The sequence below is a fragment of the Pituophis catenifer genome, unplaced genomic scaffold (genome assembly GCF_029215685.1).
Source record: "Pituophis catenifer annectens isolate HBS135680 unplaced genomic scaffold, rPitCat1.0.hap2 SCAF_5, whole genome shotgun sequence".
NCBI lineage: Eukaryota > Metazoa > Chordata > Lepidosauria > Squamata > Colubridae > Pituophis > Pituophis catenifer.
Window position 1 is genome coordinate 7,419,871 of NW_027256885.1, and position 18,670 is coordinate 7,438,540.

At 54.9% G+C, this 18,670-nt stretch overlaps 1 protein-coding gene across 1 annotated transcript in view; it reads left to right on the forward strand.

Moving 5' to 3' along the window:
- The first annotated feature begins 5,460 nt into the window (after nucleotides 1–5,460).
- Nucleotides 5,461–18,670, forward strand: part of AGAP3 (ArfGAP with GTPase domain, ankyrin repeat and PH domain 3) — a 48,840-nt gene continuing 35,630 nt past the window's right edge. Inside the window, 1 exon segment of the mRNA XM_070944371.1 lies at nucleotides 5,461–5,743. Coding sequence (XP_070800472.1) covers nucleotides 5,467–5,743 — 277 coding nt within the window. The 5' untranslated portion in view covers nucleotides 5,461–5,466.

Sequence of the window (18,670 nt, forward strand, 5' to 3'; positions counted from 1 at the left end):
GATGCAGCATTCCAGTAAGGGTGGTCTTACTAAAGTTTTATAAAGCAATACTAATACTTCACAGGATTTTGATTCTATGCCTCCGTTTGTGCAACCGAGGATCAAGAATAAAGGCAGTGAGGCAATATCTAATATTGAAGAGATCTTTGTATCTCCTAAAGTATACAGAGCAGAGTTGGAAAACTTTCCGGGCTGTGGAGGAATGGCCCACCCTGGTGGGAAGTGCTCTTCTTGAGTCTTGAAAAGCCTGAAACCCCAAATGGGGATACTGTCCAGCTAGCTTCCTCTGTGGTGGATTTTTGGGCCATGATGTTGGTCTGCGGAATTGTCAGAAGATACTTCCAAGGAGGAGGCCGTGGGTGTGTCCACAGCTTTCGGCTGTGCCGGAAGAAAAGAGGCTTTGTCTGAGAAAAGGCTTTGTGGAGGCCTGTCTGGTCCAGCTCAAAGGAATTGCAGAGGAAGAAATATGTCATATTTCCTGTCAGCCTCACAAGTAGACCGGACCAAGAAGTCAAATGTGCAGGATAGCTAAAAATGACCGGTACTTTGATTGAGATTGGCTCCGATGACAGAATCTTACATTGTTTTCTTTTTCCTCCACCTCTTCCTCCTCCTCTCTGCAAATCCCACTCCCTTCTAGCACTGATGATGTTACCTAGTTGGGTCAGGAAACATCGGCAAGAAAATCACCAAGCTCAGAGAGCACCAAGGTCCATCCTTCCTCCTCCTCCTCCTCCACCTCCTCCTCCTCTTTATGCTCCAGTGAATTAAGGAACTGTCTGCTGAGCTGCTTCTGAGTACCATCCTTAGTTCTGGACTTAAAAACTACTTCTGTCACAGTTCCTGCACAGCTCCGTCAAGTCAACTTCCCTGCTCTGTAGAGCTCCATTCTGAGGATTACCAAGTACAAACCTTGGCAGAACACATAATCCAAAATCACATGGCCACTGGGGGCTACTGTGATGCAGGACTGGATTAAAGAATCGAAAGACAAAACCTCTGGTCCCAAGGACTGACCTAGATGGGAACCTTTAAAAGACAAAGTCCCGTGATCAACACATGTCTGCCTTTCAGGTTTGCTCTCATCGATCTGGGAAGAGGACCAGGGGAGACAGGATAGCAGTCTTCCAAAATTTGAGGCACTGCCACAGAGAGGAGGGGATCAAGCTATTTTCCAAGGCACTCAAAGGCCAGTCAAGGAATAATGGCTGGAAACTGAACAAGGAGAGATTCAACCTGGAAATAAGGAGGAATTATCTGACAGTGAGAACAATCAACCCATGGAACAGAAGTTGCCTTTGGACGTTGTGGGAGCTTTATCCCTGGAAGCTTTCAAGAAGAAACTGGACTGCCCTCTGTCAAAAACGGTGTGGGGTCTCTTGCTTGGGCGGGGGGTTGGACTAGATGACCTACAAGGTCCCTTCCAACTCTGTTAAACTGTTAATCTGAGAGAGGCTCTCTGGGACCAACCAGGCCCTGCCCAGCGAGGGAGATTATAACTTCTATCAGCCCATAGTAGGATTTTCAGGCTACTACGCCTGTCTGGGGAATGGCAGATTTGGGGGTGGAGGAACAATAAACCACCTCTCTGAACAGTCCTACCTCTGGGGCATCAGTCAGTTGATGTGTCCTGTGTTGAGGGACATCATGTTCCCTCTGAGAAAGGACACTGTGGCACCTAGGAAGGGATCCCAGCCTCACCATCTCATGCCGGAGTTGGAAGAAAAAGCAGGCATTCTATGTGCGCACGCACGCACGCACACACACACACACTCCGTGGTCAGTGGAGCTTTTGTGGTACACACCATCGTAGCTCTTCCCTATAAGAACACTGCAGGGCAATTTAAGTGCATTGTACCTCTTCCCTATAACAGGGGTGGCAAACTAAAGGCCCAGGGGCCAGATCCGGCCCATGGGGTGCTGAGATCTAAGCCGCCCTGGAAACAGCGAAAGTCCGGGCCACAGTGCCTCTGCCAGCAAAAACAGAGCTTGGGGGAGCTCTGTTTTTGGCGGTGATGGCCTCCTGCAACCCTCTGCCAGCAAAAATGGAACTCAGGAGGGCCACAGGCAGCCCCCCCCCCCATCCCCGAGCTCTGTTTTCACTGGCAGAGCGCTCGGGCCACAGGTGCCTGACACGAGTGATGTCAAGCTGGCCACAGCCACAACCCCCCCCCCCCCGAGGTCAAGCACAACCCTGATGTGACCCTCAATGAAATCAGGTTTGACTCCCCTGCCCTATAAGAACACCGCAGGACAATTTAAGTGCACAAGAGGGTGTGGTCAGCAGGCGCACAACATGAAGAGTTCTCTGCTGCTTATCGGACCCGTTCTGGAGGGCAGGAACAATTCCGCTCTCTAAGGGCTCCGGGACTTTTCTGTCCTCCACCTGCTGAGCTCTGGGGTGCATCAGGGTGGGTGTGTTCTGACTCAGCCTTAGCAGAAACAAGAAACAGACTCGTCACGAAAAACCCCTCTTTATTTTCCTCTGGTGAATGAATGGCATTCACCCACCAAAAAGTCCAGGCAAGAGTCCTTCAAGGAGTTAACTGCAGTACAGACCTTATCAGTTCCTTACGATAAGTGCAAGGCCGTGAGCTCCCAGCCGAAAGGCTGCAAATTAAGTCCTGGCAAGCAGTTTTTGATGCAGGAAACACAATGAGCAAAATCTTCAGAAATACGAACTGTTGTCTCCTACGACAACCACTCCCTTTTTCCTTCTATTTATTCTCCAGCCAGGGAGGGGCCATTCGGTGTCCACATTTTGCTTCCCGAGTCGACTCCTTGTCCTCCGTTGCTCACCTCTTCTAACTGCTCTGCACATACATGCATCTGGAACAGGTCCCAGCTGTTCTTCCTCCTCACTTATCTCAGCCTCCAAAGGCAGCTGTCCCTCCGGTGGCTGAGAAATGTCGGACAGCCCTGGCTCTATCTCTGCGTCCGTTGCAGGAGCATCCATCAGAGCTTTCCCCAGACTCCAGAGCTGGCCAAGTTCCTCCCCAACCTCCTCATCGTCTGAGTCTGCCGCCAGCTCTGCTCGCAGCTGGCAGGCCACAACAGGGTGCAACAGCAGACCCATGGCCCAAGCAGGGCATCCCTTCCACTCACGTATACAATGGACAGGAGTCCATTACTCCCACCATGTCCGTGAGTCAAGTAGGGCATTGTCATACATGGGGAATGGTGAGACGTACTTGGGCAAATTTTGCGTTCGGTTGAAGGTGTGGTTGTGAAGCATTTCCCATGGCCCGAGACCCACCGATGCCTTACTCAAGCCACGGCAGTGGTGGTCCATGCTGTTCCTTAACCATAACAGCTGATGCCCCCTCAGTGGACAGCCGTCACATTCCCTGGACAGAATAGGCCTTTCTCCAGGGCACACCGGGACGTGGCAGAAGACAAGGGACGATATCTCCTGTTCCACCTTGTAAATTGTGTTGCAACCTCCCTGCGTGGAGCCCTCAACTCCTGGTTGAACCCAGAGCCGGGGGGCGGGGGGGCAGCCGGTTGAGAGCAGATCTATCCACCCAACCAACCAAGACATAAACAGGGTGGACCAGTTCAGGTCCCAGGGACGGAGGGTTGTTGGACATGGAGGCAGTGGGACTGCCTCTGAAAGGCACTGGCTGCCAGATGGGTGGCTTTCTGGGCAGCTGGTTGGCCCCTAGGAGCACACGGGGCTGGGCTAGATGGATCCGGGGGTCCCTCCTGGCAGGGCGTGGCTCTTGTTTTTAATGTTCCTGAATTGGGATCCACATTTGAAACAGGGAGGATTTTTCCGACCGCAAGAGCCATCAAGCAGGAGACAACCTCTCTCCAGGCCAGGTTGGCACAGGTAAGCACGTAAGCAGGTGAGTTTAAGGCTTCGTGGTCCATTGGATTGGCTTACGATTCAGGAGGTCAGACCCTAACTCCAAAAGGTTAATTCAGCAGACAGGCCAGATCCATGGTCATAAAGCAAAATTTGAAATATATTCAAATTTATATATAAAATGAAATATATTTCAAATTTGTCTGTTGTCTGTTGGCTAGAAAGCGACAGGGAGGGGGCTGCTTCCCAGAACACCCACCTAAGCCCGTGTTAGGCTCATTTTGTCCAACCTCAGCCGTCATTTTCAACCAATCCTTGTGCTGTGTCAAGAGTTCAGCTGGGCACAGAGGAAACTCGGGACCCCTCCATCCGTCACTCGGGACAAGCTGCTCGCAGATGTGACTCAGCAGTGCCAGCTGTTCTGCTGCAAACCAGGAAGAAATTACAGAACAGGTGGCAAGATGAGACTCGGGCAGGAGGTGGCATCTGCGCATGAGACAGGTTCCCTTTTCCAGTCAGTGGAAGGTGACTCCTGTCCTGTTGCATATTTATACAATGGTTCTGCCTCTCACTGGAGAACGGCCGGTTGCCCCCTTGCTGTGCGCAGCCTCCCGGCCTCCCTCTAAACCCTGCTGCCTTCATGGCACACGGACACCCCTTTGCTCTGTTCTCACCAGGTGGCACAGTGACAAAGCTGGCAGAGACAAGCAGGCTGGCCTTTGCCCAGGTGAGCAAATGGATTTTGATTCTCTGAGGAACCCAGCGGAGCCACTCAAGGTCCAGGGATGGGCATCACTGCAGAAAAACTGGCCAAAGTCCACTGGGTTTGCCTGGTTACGCCCTCCCGACGCAGCTCCTGTTGGCGCTAAGATGCCCCTTTGGCAAATGCGGCTGTGGCCCAGCAAGACCCTTGCTGAGACACGCAGGTCACCTGGCTAGCAAGAAGCATTCGGGCGAGAGTCCTAGAAAGGAGGGTGAGAAGGAACCCTTGTGCCAGCCAGGCATCGTGGCTGTGATACCAAGAGGCTGTGGAGCCCCTAAAAGTCTCCTGGGGACACGGCCAGGAGAGTCTCTCTCTCTCTCTCTAGTATCTATATCAACCTAATTTATCTCTCTCTCAATCTATATTTAAGTATCTCCATATCAATCTAATCTATCAATCTCTTTCTCTCTCCAGTATCTCTATATCCATTCATCCATCTCTCTCTCTCCAAAGTTATCTATATCAATCTAATCTCTCTCTCTCTCTCTCTCAATCCATATTTAAGTATCTCCATATCAATCTAATCACCCTTCCTTCCTTCCTTCCTCTCACTCTCTCTCGCAGTCTGGCCTCCTCTGCCATTCCGGCCGAAGCGGGGGTTCCCGGTTCTGCGGAGCGGCGCCGGCTTCCCGGCCCGCCTCCCCTCTCCCTCCCCTCCGTCCCTCCCTCCGGTGCTGACGCGGGCGGAGGAGGAGGCTGGGCGGGGGCGGCTCGTGACGCGGCGCGGCTGTGGCTGGCGGAGCCGCCGGCAGGGAGAGGAGGGGAGGGGGCGGGCAGGCGGGCGGGGCCATCGCGAACGCAGCCGGCCATGCAGCGCCGGGAGCCCGCCGCCCGCCGCTGAACCGCCTGGCCTCGCCTCCTCTTCCTCCTCCGTTTTTTTCCCCTTCTGCCAGCCATGAACTTCTCGGGCGGGCCCGGCCAGAGCCCCGGGCAGCCTCCCCCGCCCCCGCGGGATACTGCTAGCCTGGCTGCCCCGGGGGGCCCGGGCGGGCCGGGCTCGGGCGGGGCGCCCCCTCCTCAATTCGGCCTCTCCAACTCGGCGGCCATCCGGGCCGAGATCGGCCGCTTCGAGTCGGTGCACCCCAACATCTACGCCATCTACGACCTGATCGAGCGGGTGGACGATCTGGCGCTGCAGAACCAGATCCGCGAGCACGTCATCTCCATCGAGGGTAAAGGGGGGGGCTCTCGTGGGAGGGGGCAGAAAGAGGGAGGGGGCGGCGGGGAACGACCCCCCTTTACGGACAAAGTCCGGCCTCGCCCGCCTTGTCCCCCTCCCATCACACCCCCCACCGCAGAAAATGGACTCTGCGGGTCCGCAGCCCCCTTTGCCAGTTCCCGGGCATAGCATCGCTAAAGCCCCTCTGTGGCCACGGGCCGCGTGGCCCAACCGAGGGTCAGGGAGGGGGCGCTACGGGTCAGGGAGGGGGGTCTTCTCCCTCTTCGGGGGGGGGGTCTGCAGGGAAGGAAGGAAGGAAGGCCGGCCCGTCGGGAAGGGCGCGGGGAGGTCGGCTTTGTCTCTGGGCGGACGGCGAGCCGGGGAGGGAGCTGGCCAGCGCCTGGCTCCGGCTCTTAGCGAGGTTCGAGACCCCGTTTGGCAGGGGTTCAAAAAGCGTTCGAGTCGGTGGGGAAGGGAGTTGGGGGGGAGAGAGAGAGGCCGCTCAGCTGGCACAGCGCGAGTTCTCTCCGCGGTCGGCGGCGAGCCCGAAGGGAGGAAGGCGGCCGGGCGTGCGCTAACCTCCTCCTCCTCCAAGCTGAGAAAAAGCTGCCCTGCGGCTCAGCGCTGGGGGGGCCGGGGGGGGGAGAGAGGGGGGGAGGGAATCCTGCGGAGGGATCGGGGGTCTTTTGGGGCGGCGGGGGGCGGGGGCGGGGGCGGGGGGAATGGAGGAAAAAATCCTGCACCGCCCCCTCCGCCGCCTCCTGCCCGGCGTCTGGGCTCCCGGGGAAGGGAAGCTCTGTCCTGGTGGGTGGGGAGGAGGAGGGAGGGATTGGCAAAGGGAAGCCAGAATCGGGATGTCCCCCTCCCCCGGCGTAAGTAGCGGGGCTCGGGTGGGCTCTGCCCAGGCGCGTGGGCCTTGGGGTGGGGGAGAGAAGGACGAAGGGTCGGAGCCGACGGGTGGCAGGAAGCTGGGGCCGCCCCCACCCCCGGGTGTTGGGAAAGGGGGCAGAAGATCTCCCCCCAGCCTTGCCTTCCTGGCCCTTTCCGAAAGAAGAGGGGTTTGGGAGACACACACACACACACACACACACACACACACACACACACACACACACACACGCCGCTATTCCTGCTCTTGGGAATCTGGCTCCATTGGAAGGGCCGGAAGCCATTGGCGGGATCCCCAGGCCAGAGTTGGGGGGAGCCAAAATGTCCAGGGAGTCCCTCTCTCTCTCTCTCTCTCTCTCTCTTTCTCTCTTTCTCTCTCTCTCTTTCTCCTTCCTCCAGGCTTGAGGAAGCATTTAGGCCTGTGGTGTGGGGGCAGCAGAAGGGGGGGTGTCCTCAGGCTGGCAGGCAGGAAAGGCCTCCGAATGGCTCTGCCTGGCATGGCTGCGGGCATCTTTCCGGCCTCCAGGCTCAGAGCTGCACCCCCCCACTCCAAAGCAAACTAGGCTTTCCTCCCTGCAGGGTCCCCACCCCAGGAGCTTCTTCAGAAAAAGGCTAAGGAAGACCGCTGCCAGGCACTGGCATGGCCTGGCGAGGGGAAGCCTTTGGTGGCATCCGTGGGAAGGCTGTTTTTCTTTGTCCTCCGGGCCTGTGGGTGACCCTGGCCAGATTGGGGTTGATAGGGAGCTGGATCGGCAAGGTGGAGAGAACCCATGGTGCTGTCCCATCAGGAAGGGGGGGGCTCTTCCTTGGCAGAGGGGTGGGTGCTCTGGGACTTTTGCTCCCGTAGAAGGAGTGCACACTTTGTTTCAACTCTGCCATTCACGGAACCAGGGAGGAAGCAAGCAGTGGCCCTCTGGGGCAGGTTCCCTGTGTGGCCGACCCCCATCGCACAGGCGCCGTGGTTTGGCACAAGTTCCCCCTCCCCACCAGCCCTTTGCTCCCTTCCTCTGGCTTCGGGCCCCTGCGTCTGGCTCCTCACTGCATGGAGGGCACTGGGTGGAGTCTGGGAACCCCTGCCTCAGTCCCAGGACTCCCGTCTGTGTCCTGCGCAGGCGGGGCCCAGGAGGCCCTCGTTCGCCGAGACTCCTGCTGCCCCCAACCCAAAGGGGTCCTTGCCCGAACCTCCCTTCTCCCAGATGCTTCTTTTAGATTGGCAACGTTCAGTCTAGTTTCTTCCCAATGTTCGGTGCTGAGTTGGTCTTCTTCGCGGAGCCCCCATTTTCACTGAGCGGCCCCTTCCTAGTGACTGCAGGTGTGTGTGTGGAGCAGCTGAGATGATCAGGCACCCTGGCAGGGGGCATTCGGCTTCGGATTGCAACCCTCGGCGTAACTGGGGTTGATCGGCCTTTGTTTGACTTTCTAGTTAGCTACCAACCAAGTTCATGCTGGTTTATTTACATACAAGGTTTATAAGCTTCCTTCCTTCCAGAGATTCGGGGAGGGGGTGTTGCGCAATCCCCCGACACAAGGGTGGGCGCCATTAAAAGAATCCACAAGAGCAAGCAAGACCAGCCTCTCCCAGGTGCGTAAAAGGGTCCACCACATCTGGTCGGGGGTCAATAGGAGGGGGGGTCCCTGCCCTTCTTCAGTTGGACACCTTCGCCCCAAAATCATCCTTGGGCCCGCCTGCTGATTGGCACCCTTTGAAACGCTGCAGCTTGTGAGGCAGGTACTGGTCTCTGCCAAAGCCAGACTTGGTGGGTCTCCAGGACTTTCCTGCTAACGGATCCCCCTTCGATCCGTTGGGATAGGCATTCAACTGGGTGGATCTCAGTTTCCCGCACTTGGTCCTTTGGTCTTCCCGGGCTTCGGAAGGCCGGCGTTCCCCGTTTGGTCTCTTCTGGCGTCTTGGCTGCATTGGGGTGCTGTTGGCTTTCGGTTTGGGCTCGTGGTTTCCAAAAGGACCCCTTTGGGGGTCTTCTGGGGCACCAGCGCCCCCTTTCCCATCGGAAGGGCGGGTTCTGAGCCTATGGCACAGCCAAATAACGATCTGGAGCAACGTAACAAACCCAGGTGTTTTCCGCCGGGGCAACGTGAAGAGGCGCGGACTTCAACTCTCAGAATTCCTCAGTTTCGCTCTGCTTGAATCGAGGTCCATGCCTGATCCATCTGCCAGGCCGATGAGGCACTGCTGAAGCTTCTCGGAAGTCTCTTTCATCTCTTTCCTCAGGGTGGGGGTGGGAGGGTTGTCTCTTCCTTCAGGGAAATTTGCTTTCTCAGATCCAACAAACTGGGTTTCTTCTGTGGTCGTCCCATCCGAGCATCATGGTCTCTCTCTTCCCTCTGGACCATCAGGGTCTCCCCAACCCCCACCTGCCCTCCAAAGTGAGTAACTAGCAAATGGTAAATAGTAATTTGGGGTGGGGGGTTTCTCTCAATTTTGCCAGGCGCTCTCCGCACAGCCAATATACTTCCTGCTGCGGCCCCCTTTTCAAACTTCCTCTCCAGGGTTGGGGGTCAAAGGGAGGCCATGTGCCCGAGTCTGTTACCGGTGGTGGTTGCCACTGCTGGGGCTGGTCTGGGGCAGGGGCTAGCCAGGAGGAGGGGGCTTTCAGAAGCCCTCTGGAGGAGGGGGGCAGCTGCCACGAACACTGCCCCCCCCATTCCTGGAGGCCATGTTGGCCCTCCCCTTGAGAAGCGGGTCAGTGCAGAGGAGGCCCCATGGATGGAGCGGGTCAAAAATTATGTAGTGTCTCCTGCTTGGGCAGGGGGTTGGACTAGATGACCCCCAAGGTCCCTTCTGACTGTGATTCTGTTATACGGACCCAACACCCACGCCGCCCTCTGCTTGGCCAGGGTCTCTCCCCCTCTCCTCACCCCCCTCCCACCTTGTAGGGGTGGATGGGCAGGAGCAGCTGAGGAGCAGGGGATGGGGGGCAACGGAAGCTGACATTTTAGGGGCACTAGTGACCCAGCCCTGCCTGGGTCATGGGGAGAGGTTGCTGGCATCGAGGGCACCGGCATGGCTCTGATGCCATCCCTCTTCCTACCCAGGAGCAAAAGGGGACAGTTGTCCTTGATTCCAGGCTGCAACACCCACCTACCCTAAATTTTGTGCTCTGGGCCACCTGCAGACTAAGCCCCCTCCTCAAAGTCACCCAGGAGGAAAAAGGTGAGCGCCCCCCCAGCAAAGACTTCTCCCCCCCCCCACCTTTCCCTCTCAGCCAGATCTTGTAACTTAAGACTCTTGGCATTTTGGTTACCGTCCGATGAACTGTCTCGGCTTGGTCGGGGTTGAACACCCCAATCTGACCGAGGCCTCCTTCGCCATTGGGTGGGCTTCTGTTCCTCTCGTGCTCCACAATAGCCCCCCACCCCCAAAGGCTTCGCCATGGGCTGACGCTGCCACGCCGAAATCTTCCCATTCCCCTGGTTGAGCGAGCGTCCTCCTTCCAACCCCAAAGAGACCTCACTGCGTTCGGTCTCTCCTCTCTTCCGTCCGTCGCATGGTGGTCATCTCCCCGACGTAGCGCACTCTCAACAAAGGGGAATCGCAGGAGGCTTTGGGGTTGTGAGATCCCTAGGGGATTGGACTGCTGTGGAGCACCCCTGAATTTTGGGGGAGACACAGGGAAGGGCTCTCCTCTCAGAGCCTCAGCTAGCTCCGGCCTTGATGTCCTGGTGGGAGGCAGGGGCCCATCTGGATGCACCCCGCCAGTTGGGACTGGAGCCTGGGCAGCTGGCCGAGATGGAGGGGTGGGATGGCTGGACCCCCTTCCTTCCTTCCCCTGGCTCGGATGGCTGAGAAAGGGGCAGTGAGGATGGGGCCCTTGGCAATCCTGGGACCCTGCTTTGGGGTACCCGAGAGAAGGAAGGGAAGCCACAAGGGGCAAGATCTTCTCCCAGAATGGAAGGCGATGGCGAATGGCACTGCAGTTCTGGCTGTTTCGGCTTCGTGCTGGGCCTGCATCTGCCATGGATCCTTCCGGACCCTGATGGGGGGCGGAGGAGGGCTCGGTGTGAGCCTGGATGTCAGCGTCCCAGCTTTGAGATAGCATCGAAACCTGACACTAGTGATTATTTGGGGAAGGATGGCGGTGTGGTGGGAATCCCCCCCTTGTGAGTGGCAAGATGGAGAGTGATGAGATGTGGGATGGCCAAGATGGCATGGAGGCAAGCAGGGGGCAGCCCTTCCCCTGAGGAGGATGGGTGAGGGTACTTCACTGTGGGGGGGAGCGGACTTTGCCTTCATCTCCCTGTAGGGAGTGTGTGGCTGGCAGGACCCCAGACGGCAGCCTCCTTGCCTTTAAGCCCCCGCTCTTGAGAGGCAGCCAGCCTTGTGGGCCGACACCCCCCCCCAATCAGATGCCTGCTCCAGCCGGTGCTCCCCCCTGCCAGGACCCTCTCTGGGTGGGCGAGGGGGGGTCCCTGGTCTGACCCACTTTGGGGGGGGTCACCCCTTGAGCAATTCAGAGGAGAAGGGGGATCTGGGCACATTTCCTGGGACAGGGGGCACTGTGGGGCTGGAAAAGGGGGGATGGACATAGGGCATCCCCAGTGGGCCAGGAGGTCATTTAAGGCCAGGGGGAGGGGAGGATCAGGCAAGGCCTGACCAGAGACCCTTGTTCCCCCCTTCCCCTCCTTTGCCCATGGCTGGCTCTCCCATCTTCCATTTTTTGGGGAGGGGGATGCAGAATGAGCAAACCCCCCTCCATCAGAAACAGCCACAGCAGTGATTCCACCTCTGCTCCCCCCCTTTCAGCATCCCCCCTCCTGGGTGGGATGCTAACCGGACAAGAGGGGGCTTTCTGCTGCTCGTGCCGCCCCCCCCTTTCCCAGGCTGCCAGACCTCCAGAGGCTCTGCTGGTGTTTTGCCGCCATTGCTATAGAAACCGTCTCCCGGCAGGAAGCCTGGATGGGCGGGGGTGGCAGGGAGAAAGCAGAAAGCTGCCCCTCCCTGGAAGGCAGAGCTGTTCCGGGCGCCCCCTCCTTGATTTCCAAGGGAAGAAAGCCTTCAAAAATTGGGAGGGGACCAGCCCTTCAGAGCCTGATGGGGCTTAGAGCCCGTGTTTAGGGGCAGGGAGAAGATGCCACAGCTGGCGAAGCCAGAAGCCAGCCAGAGCCTTGCAGAAGCCCAGCTGGCGAGCCATGGCAGGGCCAGTTATCCAGGCCTAAGAGCCTTTTGGGGATGGTCCGGGCAGGACCAGGTAGGTTGTGAGTCGACCTTCCCACCGGCGGTGCAGACAGGAAGTTCTTTGTGGCTTCAGCAGGAAGCTCTTTGGCTGTGCGGTGAGGTGGTTCCCCACTGCACGCCACCTCCGGGGCTGCCCCGGCTTTCCCTGGGGCCAAGCGGGATCATTTGTTCTCTCTGCCCCCCCCCTTGCTGACCTAGCCCTGCAGGGGATGATGGGACACGTTCAACTGGTGGGATGCTTGCATGGGGTGGGTTTTGTGCACTGCTAGCTTCGCTGGGGCGAGGCACAATTGTCCTCCTAGCCGGGAGGACAGTTAACTAGGGGAATGGCTTGCCACCAGAAGTTGTGGGTGGCTTCATCACTTGAGGCTTTTAAGAAGAGACTGGACAGCCATTTCTCTGAAATGGTGTACGGTCTCCTGTAGTTGGACTAGAAGACCTCCGAGGTCCCTTCCTACTCCGATTCTGATTGATTAAGGCTAAAGGGCCACATGTTGGGCGAGATTGACCATCGACAGGGGCCGATGTTGTGGGTGGGGGCCTAACCTAATTACCAAAAGCAACTTTTTGCAACTAGGAGACCCCTCCTGTTCCCCCCCCCCGGGACCGTCTTTGCTCCACTCGCCAGTCCTCCCAAACGGCAGCCGGTGTCCCTGGATTCCTCCCGATTCTCCGGGCTGTAATTATTTTGCAGACTTGAACCAGGTTAAGGGATCGAGGTGACATTCTTGGTGCCTTTTACCAGCCTTGTGGGGGGGGGGGGGGGCGGGTTTGTCTGCCCATCTCTCTGAGAAGACAGAAGCCACGTTGCTGTATGCGGCTTCGTCCTTACCATATTTACTACTTTTCTGTGCAAGAAGAAACACCCCCTACCCGGCTGTCAGACAGGGGTCGCCTTTCCCTTTCAGTCCCCTGTTTGTTACTCCTCTCCTTCTGAGCTCCGACCCAGCTGGCTTTCCCCATCGGTGATCAGCCTCCCTTTTCTGGATCCTTCCCCTCTGCTTCTCAGCCAGTGGGTGGGTAGGCAGGCTGCAATTTGGGTCCCAGGACAGCTTCCCAGAGCGCCCATTTCTCTCCTCCTGGTGTTTGAGGCCTGGAGGTTGCCCACTGTTACCCGGGGCACTGCACAGCTGACAGTTCAAACCGCTCCTTTATTGCTCTGAATGCCCCCAAACGCTCCCATGTTTCTGGCAAATCCCAGAGCAAAGTGATCACACACACATACACCTCCAGCAGCCTCTGGCTGCAAGTAGTCCAGCCCAACACTGTGAGCACCATGGCTGCAAAGCAAGAAATCCAGCAGGGCCAGTCGAGGAGGCCAGGAAGCCAGGAAGAAAGCAGGAAATCCAGGTAACTTCAAACGTTGGCAACCGCACTCAACACTCCATGAATTCAGTGTTTGTTCCTGACAGATGCCCCTCCCCGCAGCATCTCCTTAAGTCTCAGTCCCCAGGTGTGCCTTGTGGAGACCGGCAGGGCGCTCTCCTCCTGAGTAGTCGGGTCAGCCTGCACTGTTCTCGCCTTCTCTCCACTCTCCGTGCTCGAGGATCAGGAGGGGGTGATCCTTGCTCATCGCCTGAGCTCTGTCTCTCATGTTCACTGCTTAGCCTCTTTTGGTCATCCTGCCCCCTCTTCCTCCCTGCCTACAAGCTGTCCTAATCCTGAAAGACCCTGGCTTGACTCAGCCTGCCCCTTCCCATTTTCCTCCAAAGGCTCATTTTCCTCCACAGATTCAGGCTGCAACAGGGGACATGACACCCACTCCCATCTGGAATTTCTGAAACCCAAACTTTTTTTTCTCCTCTTGGTGCCTTCCAGCTGCCCCCTATGAGCCCTGCCCCATAAACCATCTCTTTTGGGGGGGGGGTCAGGATTAGGCCCAGGACAGCTGTGTCTCGGGTCTTTTTCGTATTCTGAAGAATAACATTGTCCTCAAGACCAAAGGAAGCTGAACTAAGTTTTGAACTAAATTTTGGTGTACATTCCCACCCGGGGTGTCGGAAGAATTCTTGGGAGTCCCGCCTGGATCTGGGACGGCGCAAAAATAAATAAAAATGAGATCCAGATAGCTGCGAGGAAAGCATAATTGTTTCTTTCTAAAAACAAAAAGAGATTGCCTTTAGGGACAGCTGCAGAGAAACGGGGTACGGCGACTTTTATTTCGGGAGCTGGTCCTGGGGGTGGGGGTGTTTACGTGCTGATTCTAGGGGGACCCTGGAGGGATATGTGTGTAGACACCTATGAAGTTTATTCTTTGCAAACAAGCAGTTCCGTTGGGAGACCGAATGGAATTAACCCTATTGGTTTTGACAGACCTCAACCTTTGATATGCAGATTAGGTCCGGGTAACTTATTTGGAGGGTTAGAGGAAGTTTGAGTAAAATATTTTTTCCCCATTTGCTCTTTTTACTTGATTAACTTAGTGTCGGGGAAATTCTCAGTCCTTTGTGGCTTCTGTCGACGTTTTAAGGGACGATGGACATGGTATAAAGGATACCACATATTTTGATATAAAACTTCTCCTGGTGACGATCGTAGAAGGGACACCCGGCAGCGTCTGATGGGACCGTCATCCTTAGTGATACTTAGGACACTCTGATGGTCTTTCAGCAGAGAACTGGAGGTAAAGGCCTTGTTTGTGGGGTACGGGGATATTGGTGGTGCCATGGTTCCCTGCTAGCCACGGATATTAGAGCCCATCCCAATGGAAATATGGATCTTGTGATGCCAGTTTTCTGGCCTGTAGGGCTGAAATCAGGATTGCAAATTTGTGCTCTCTCCCGAACGTCCCCGTGCTTCCCAGGACCTGTGGATGGATTTAGCCTGTGGTGAAATCCTCTCTGGGTTGCCAACCGTTCGCTGTCCGTGCATGCGCGGTGCATGCCAAATGTGCACTTCATGCGGAAAAAGGAGCCTTTTGAAGGTAAGTAGAACAGTGGGTGTGGGGAAGAGCTGTGCCATGCAATTTAGATTCGCTAAAAAGCAGGATTTCCTGCTTTCTAGCGAATATAAATCACGCAGCACAGCTGATCGTCAGAAATACTGGTTCGGACGAACCGGTAGCTTTTATTGCTACCGGTTCACGCGAACCGGTGCAAACCGGTAGCATTTTACCTCTGGATTTAGTCCTCCTGGCCTGCTTCCCTTCAGGTCCTCTCCCTGACTCTCTCACCCTTGAGCATTCTCAGGGACTGGAGGATCGGTCCCTGTCTTCCTTATAGGAGAAGCCAGGGATCTGCCCCAGGCCTTCCGGGGTCTTCCTTAGGCTGCCCACCCCGGGGTAGATCTGCGTGGGCAGTTTCCTGAGGTCACGACAGCCAGTACAGGTGGTACCTCACTCAATAGTAGGTGGACCTCGGAGTCCGAGTGGCCAATCTCTTGGACACGAGCCTGTCGTGTGTGGCAGCAGCCAAAAAAGCTAATACAATCCTGGGTTGCATAAACGGAGGCAGAGAATCAAAATCACGGGAAGCGTTAGTGATGCTTTGCAAAGCCTTAAGTAAGGCCACACCTGGAATCCCGCATCCAGTTGTCGTCGCCACATTACAAAAAGGATGTCGAGATTCTGGAAGGAGTGCAGAGAAGAGCAACTAGGAGGATTCGAGGCCTGGAGGATAAAACATATAAAGAACGGTTGCTGGAATTGAGTCTGTTTAGTTTAATGAGAAGAAGGACTAAAGATGACAAGATGGCAGTCTTCCAATATCCCAGGGGCTGCCCCAAAGAAGAGGGAGTCAAGCTATTCTCCAAAGCACCAGAAGGCAAGATAAAGAACGGATGGAAACTAATCGAGGAGAGAAGCGACCTGGAATTAAGGAAAAGCTTCCTAACAGTGAGGACAATTAGCCAGTGGAACTGCTTGCCTCCAGAAGTTGTGAATGCTCCAGCACTGGAAGTTTTGAAGAAGAGACTGGACAACCATTTGTCTGAAATGGTAGGGTCTCCTGCTTGAGCAGGGGGTTGGACTAGAAGATCTTCAAGGTCCCTTCCAACCCTGCTATTTCTGTTCTGTTCTGTTCTATTCTATTTCTAATTCTGTTCTGTATTCTATTCTATTTCTATATTCTATTTCTATTCTATTTCTAATTTCTATTCTATTTCTAATTTCTATATTCTATTTCTAATTTCTAATTTCTATATTCTATTTCTAATTTCTATTCTATTTCTAATTCTGTTCTATTCTCAATTATTCTATTCTGCTCTATTCTATTCTGTTTCTATTCTATTCTATTTCTAATTCCTTTTCTATCCTTTTCTATTTCTATTTCTATTCTATTCTGTATTCTATTCTATTTCTCCTATTTCTATTTCTGTTCTACACTATTTTCTATTATTCTATTCTCTATTTTATTCTGCTCTATTCTATTCTATTTTATATTCTATTCTGTATTCTATATTCTATTTCTATTTCTATTTCTGTTCTATTTCTAATTCACTTCTATTGTCTATCATTCTATCCTATCCTATCCTATCCTATGGGACATGGCTAACACGCTGATCGAAAGGTCGGCAGTTCAGCAGTTCGAATCCCTAGTGCCGCGTAACGGGGTGAGCTCCCGTTACTTGTCACAGCTTCTGCCAACCTAGCAGTTCGAAAGCAGGTAAAAAATGCCAGTAGAAAAATAGGGACCACCTTTGGTGGGAAGGGAACAGCGTTCCGTGCGCCTTTGGCATTTAGTCATGCCGGCCACATGACCACGGAGACGTCTTCGGACAGCGCTGGCTCTTTGGCTTTGAAACGGAGATGAGCACCGCCCCCTAGAGTTGGGAACGACTAGCACGACTAACCCTAAACCAGGGGTCTGCAACCTTAAACACTCAAAGAGCCATTTGGACCCTTTTCCCACAGAAAAGAAAACACCAGGAGCCACAAAACCCTTCCCGTCCCTGACTATTTCTTGAGCGGCCACAAAACTAGCATATGTAGTTGAATTAAGCGTTCTGTTTTCTTCTGAAACTTTTCTTGGATTTATCCATGGTTGGCCTACCGGGGGTTGAAAAGCTCAATAAATCGCGTGCTGGCGGGTGTCACATATTGGCGGTTGTGACGCATATTTTGAGTGACGGAACCGCAGCAGAGGGGTGAAAGAGCCACATGCGGCTCCAGAGCCGCAGGTTGCTGACCCCTGTCCTAACCCTATCCTATTCTATACTCTGCCATATTATTCTGTTCTCTTCTGTTCTAGTTCTAGTTCTGCTGAGCAGTTGGTCCCTGGCAGAGGGGGCAAAGCTGGCTTTAGCAAAAATATGCTAAATTAAGAGAGGAGGGGCAAGGAGGGGGAGGCTTGGGGGGGGCTGGGCGGAATTTTCTAGGCACCTGGAGGACAAAGCGGCTCAGTTCTACCCGGAGTTGTGCGCGCAGTTGGGCAAACTTTGTGGAGGACGACTGATGGATGGTCTTGTGAGGTTACTTGGGGTGAATTTGAATATTTGTGAGTTCTGGGAGTATGAATATGGCCCACGGAGGCCTTGGCCATGCAAGGGATAGGCTGGATCCTCCTGGCTATCTATCAATCGGAAGAGAGTGGGAAGGGACCTCAGAGGTCTTCTAGACCAACCCCCTGTTCCGGCAGGAGACCCTTACAGAATTATAGAAGAACAGAGTTGGAAGGGGCCTTGGAGGTCATCTAGTCCAACCCCCTGCTCAAGCAGGAGACCCCATGCCATGCCAAACAAGTGGCTGTCTAGTCTTTTCTTAAAAACCTCCAGTGACGGAGCGCCCACAGCCTCTGGTGGCAAGCTGTCGCACTGGTTAATTGTCCTCATCATTAGGCAGTTTCTCCTTAATTCCAGGTTGCTTCTCTCCTTGGTTAGTTTCCATCCAATGTTTCTTGACTCTGGTCCTCTGGAAAATAAGTGGGCCCCCTGTTCTTTGGGGCAGACCCTCAAATCCTGGAATACTGCTATCATGTCGTGCCCCCCCACCCCACCCCAGTCCTTCTTTCCTCTAGACTGGCCAGACCCAAATCCTGCAACCGTTCTTCATATGTTTTGGTCTCCAGGCCTTTAATCATCATAGTTGCTCTTCTTTGCACTTTTTCCAAAGTCTCATCATCTTTTTTTGTAACCTGGTGACCAAAACTAGATGCAGGATTCCAGGGGCGGCCTTACTAAGCGGCCCTAATCCTTTGTGTGATTTTGATTTTAAATAAATGCCACTGTTTATGTAACTGAGTAGAAAGAATAAAGGCAGTGAGGCAATATCTAATATTGGAGAGATCAATATATCTCCAAAGTGTCCAGAGCAGAGTTGGAAAACTGGCCCGGCTCAGCAAACCATGGCTCGCTCTGGATGTCGGGATAGAGCCGTTCCTCCGGAACGCGGCCGAGATGGTGACGGTGGTGCAGCTGCAGCCAGCTTGGAAGGAACGATCCCGATTCCTGGTGTGCCGTGCTTTTTCTCCCCATAACCGGAAGCTTCTCTCAAAATTGTGGAGGCAACAGGGAGCCACAGCAGAGGGATGAAGGAGCCACATGCGGCTCCAGAGCCGCGGGTTGCTGAGCACAGGTTTGGGGGTCCCTTCCAGAGAGGATATAATGGGCTCAAGGCAGTAAGAAAAAGGGGGAGATTTCCATTTCGCGGCCACAACCGGGGGAGGGTCTTTCGACCGCAGCCATTTTCTTCAGGGGAGGGTTTGTCTCCTGGAAGCCCCTGGGAAAACCGCGGCATTCCTCTGGATTGATATGCTCACCAACTAACCATGGTTAATCCTTGTTTTGGAGCTGGGACGGATATTGCGGACAAGCTGGCTTGGTCCAGGCTTGCCCATTGCCCTTCTTGCCCCCTCCTCTTTTGAAGGCCGGAAGACTTCTCCAGGCCCCTGTCAGCCTCCCTGCCAAAAAATCCCCCCTGGGGGC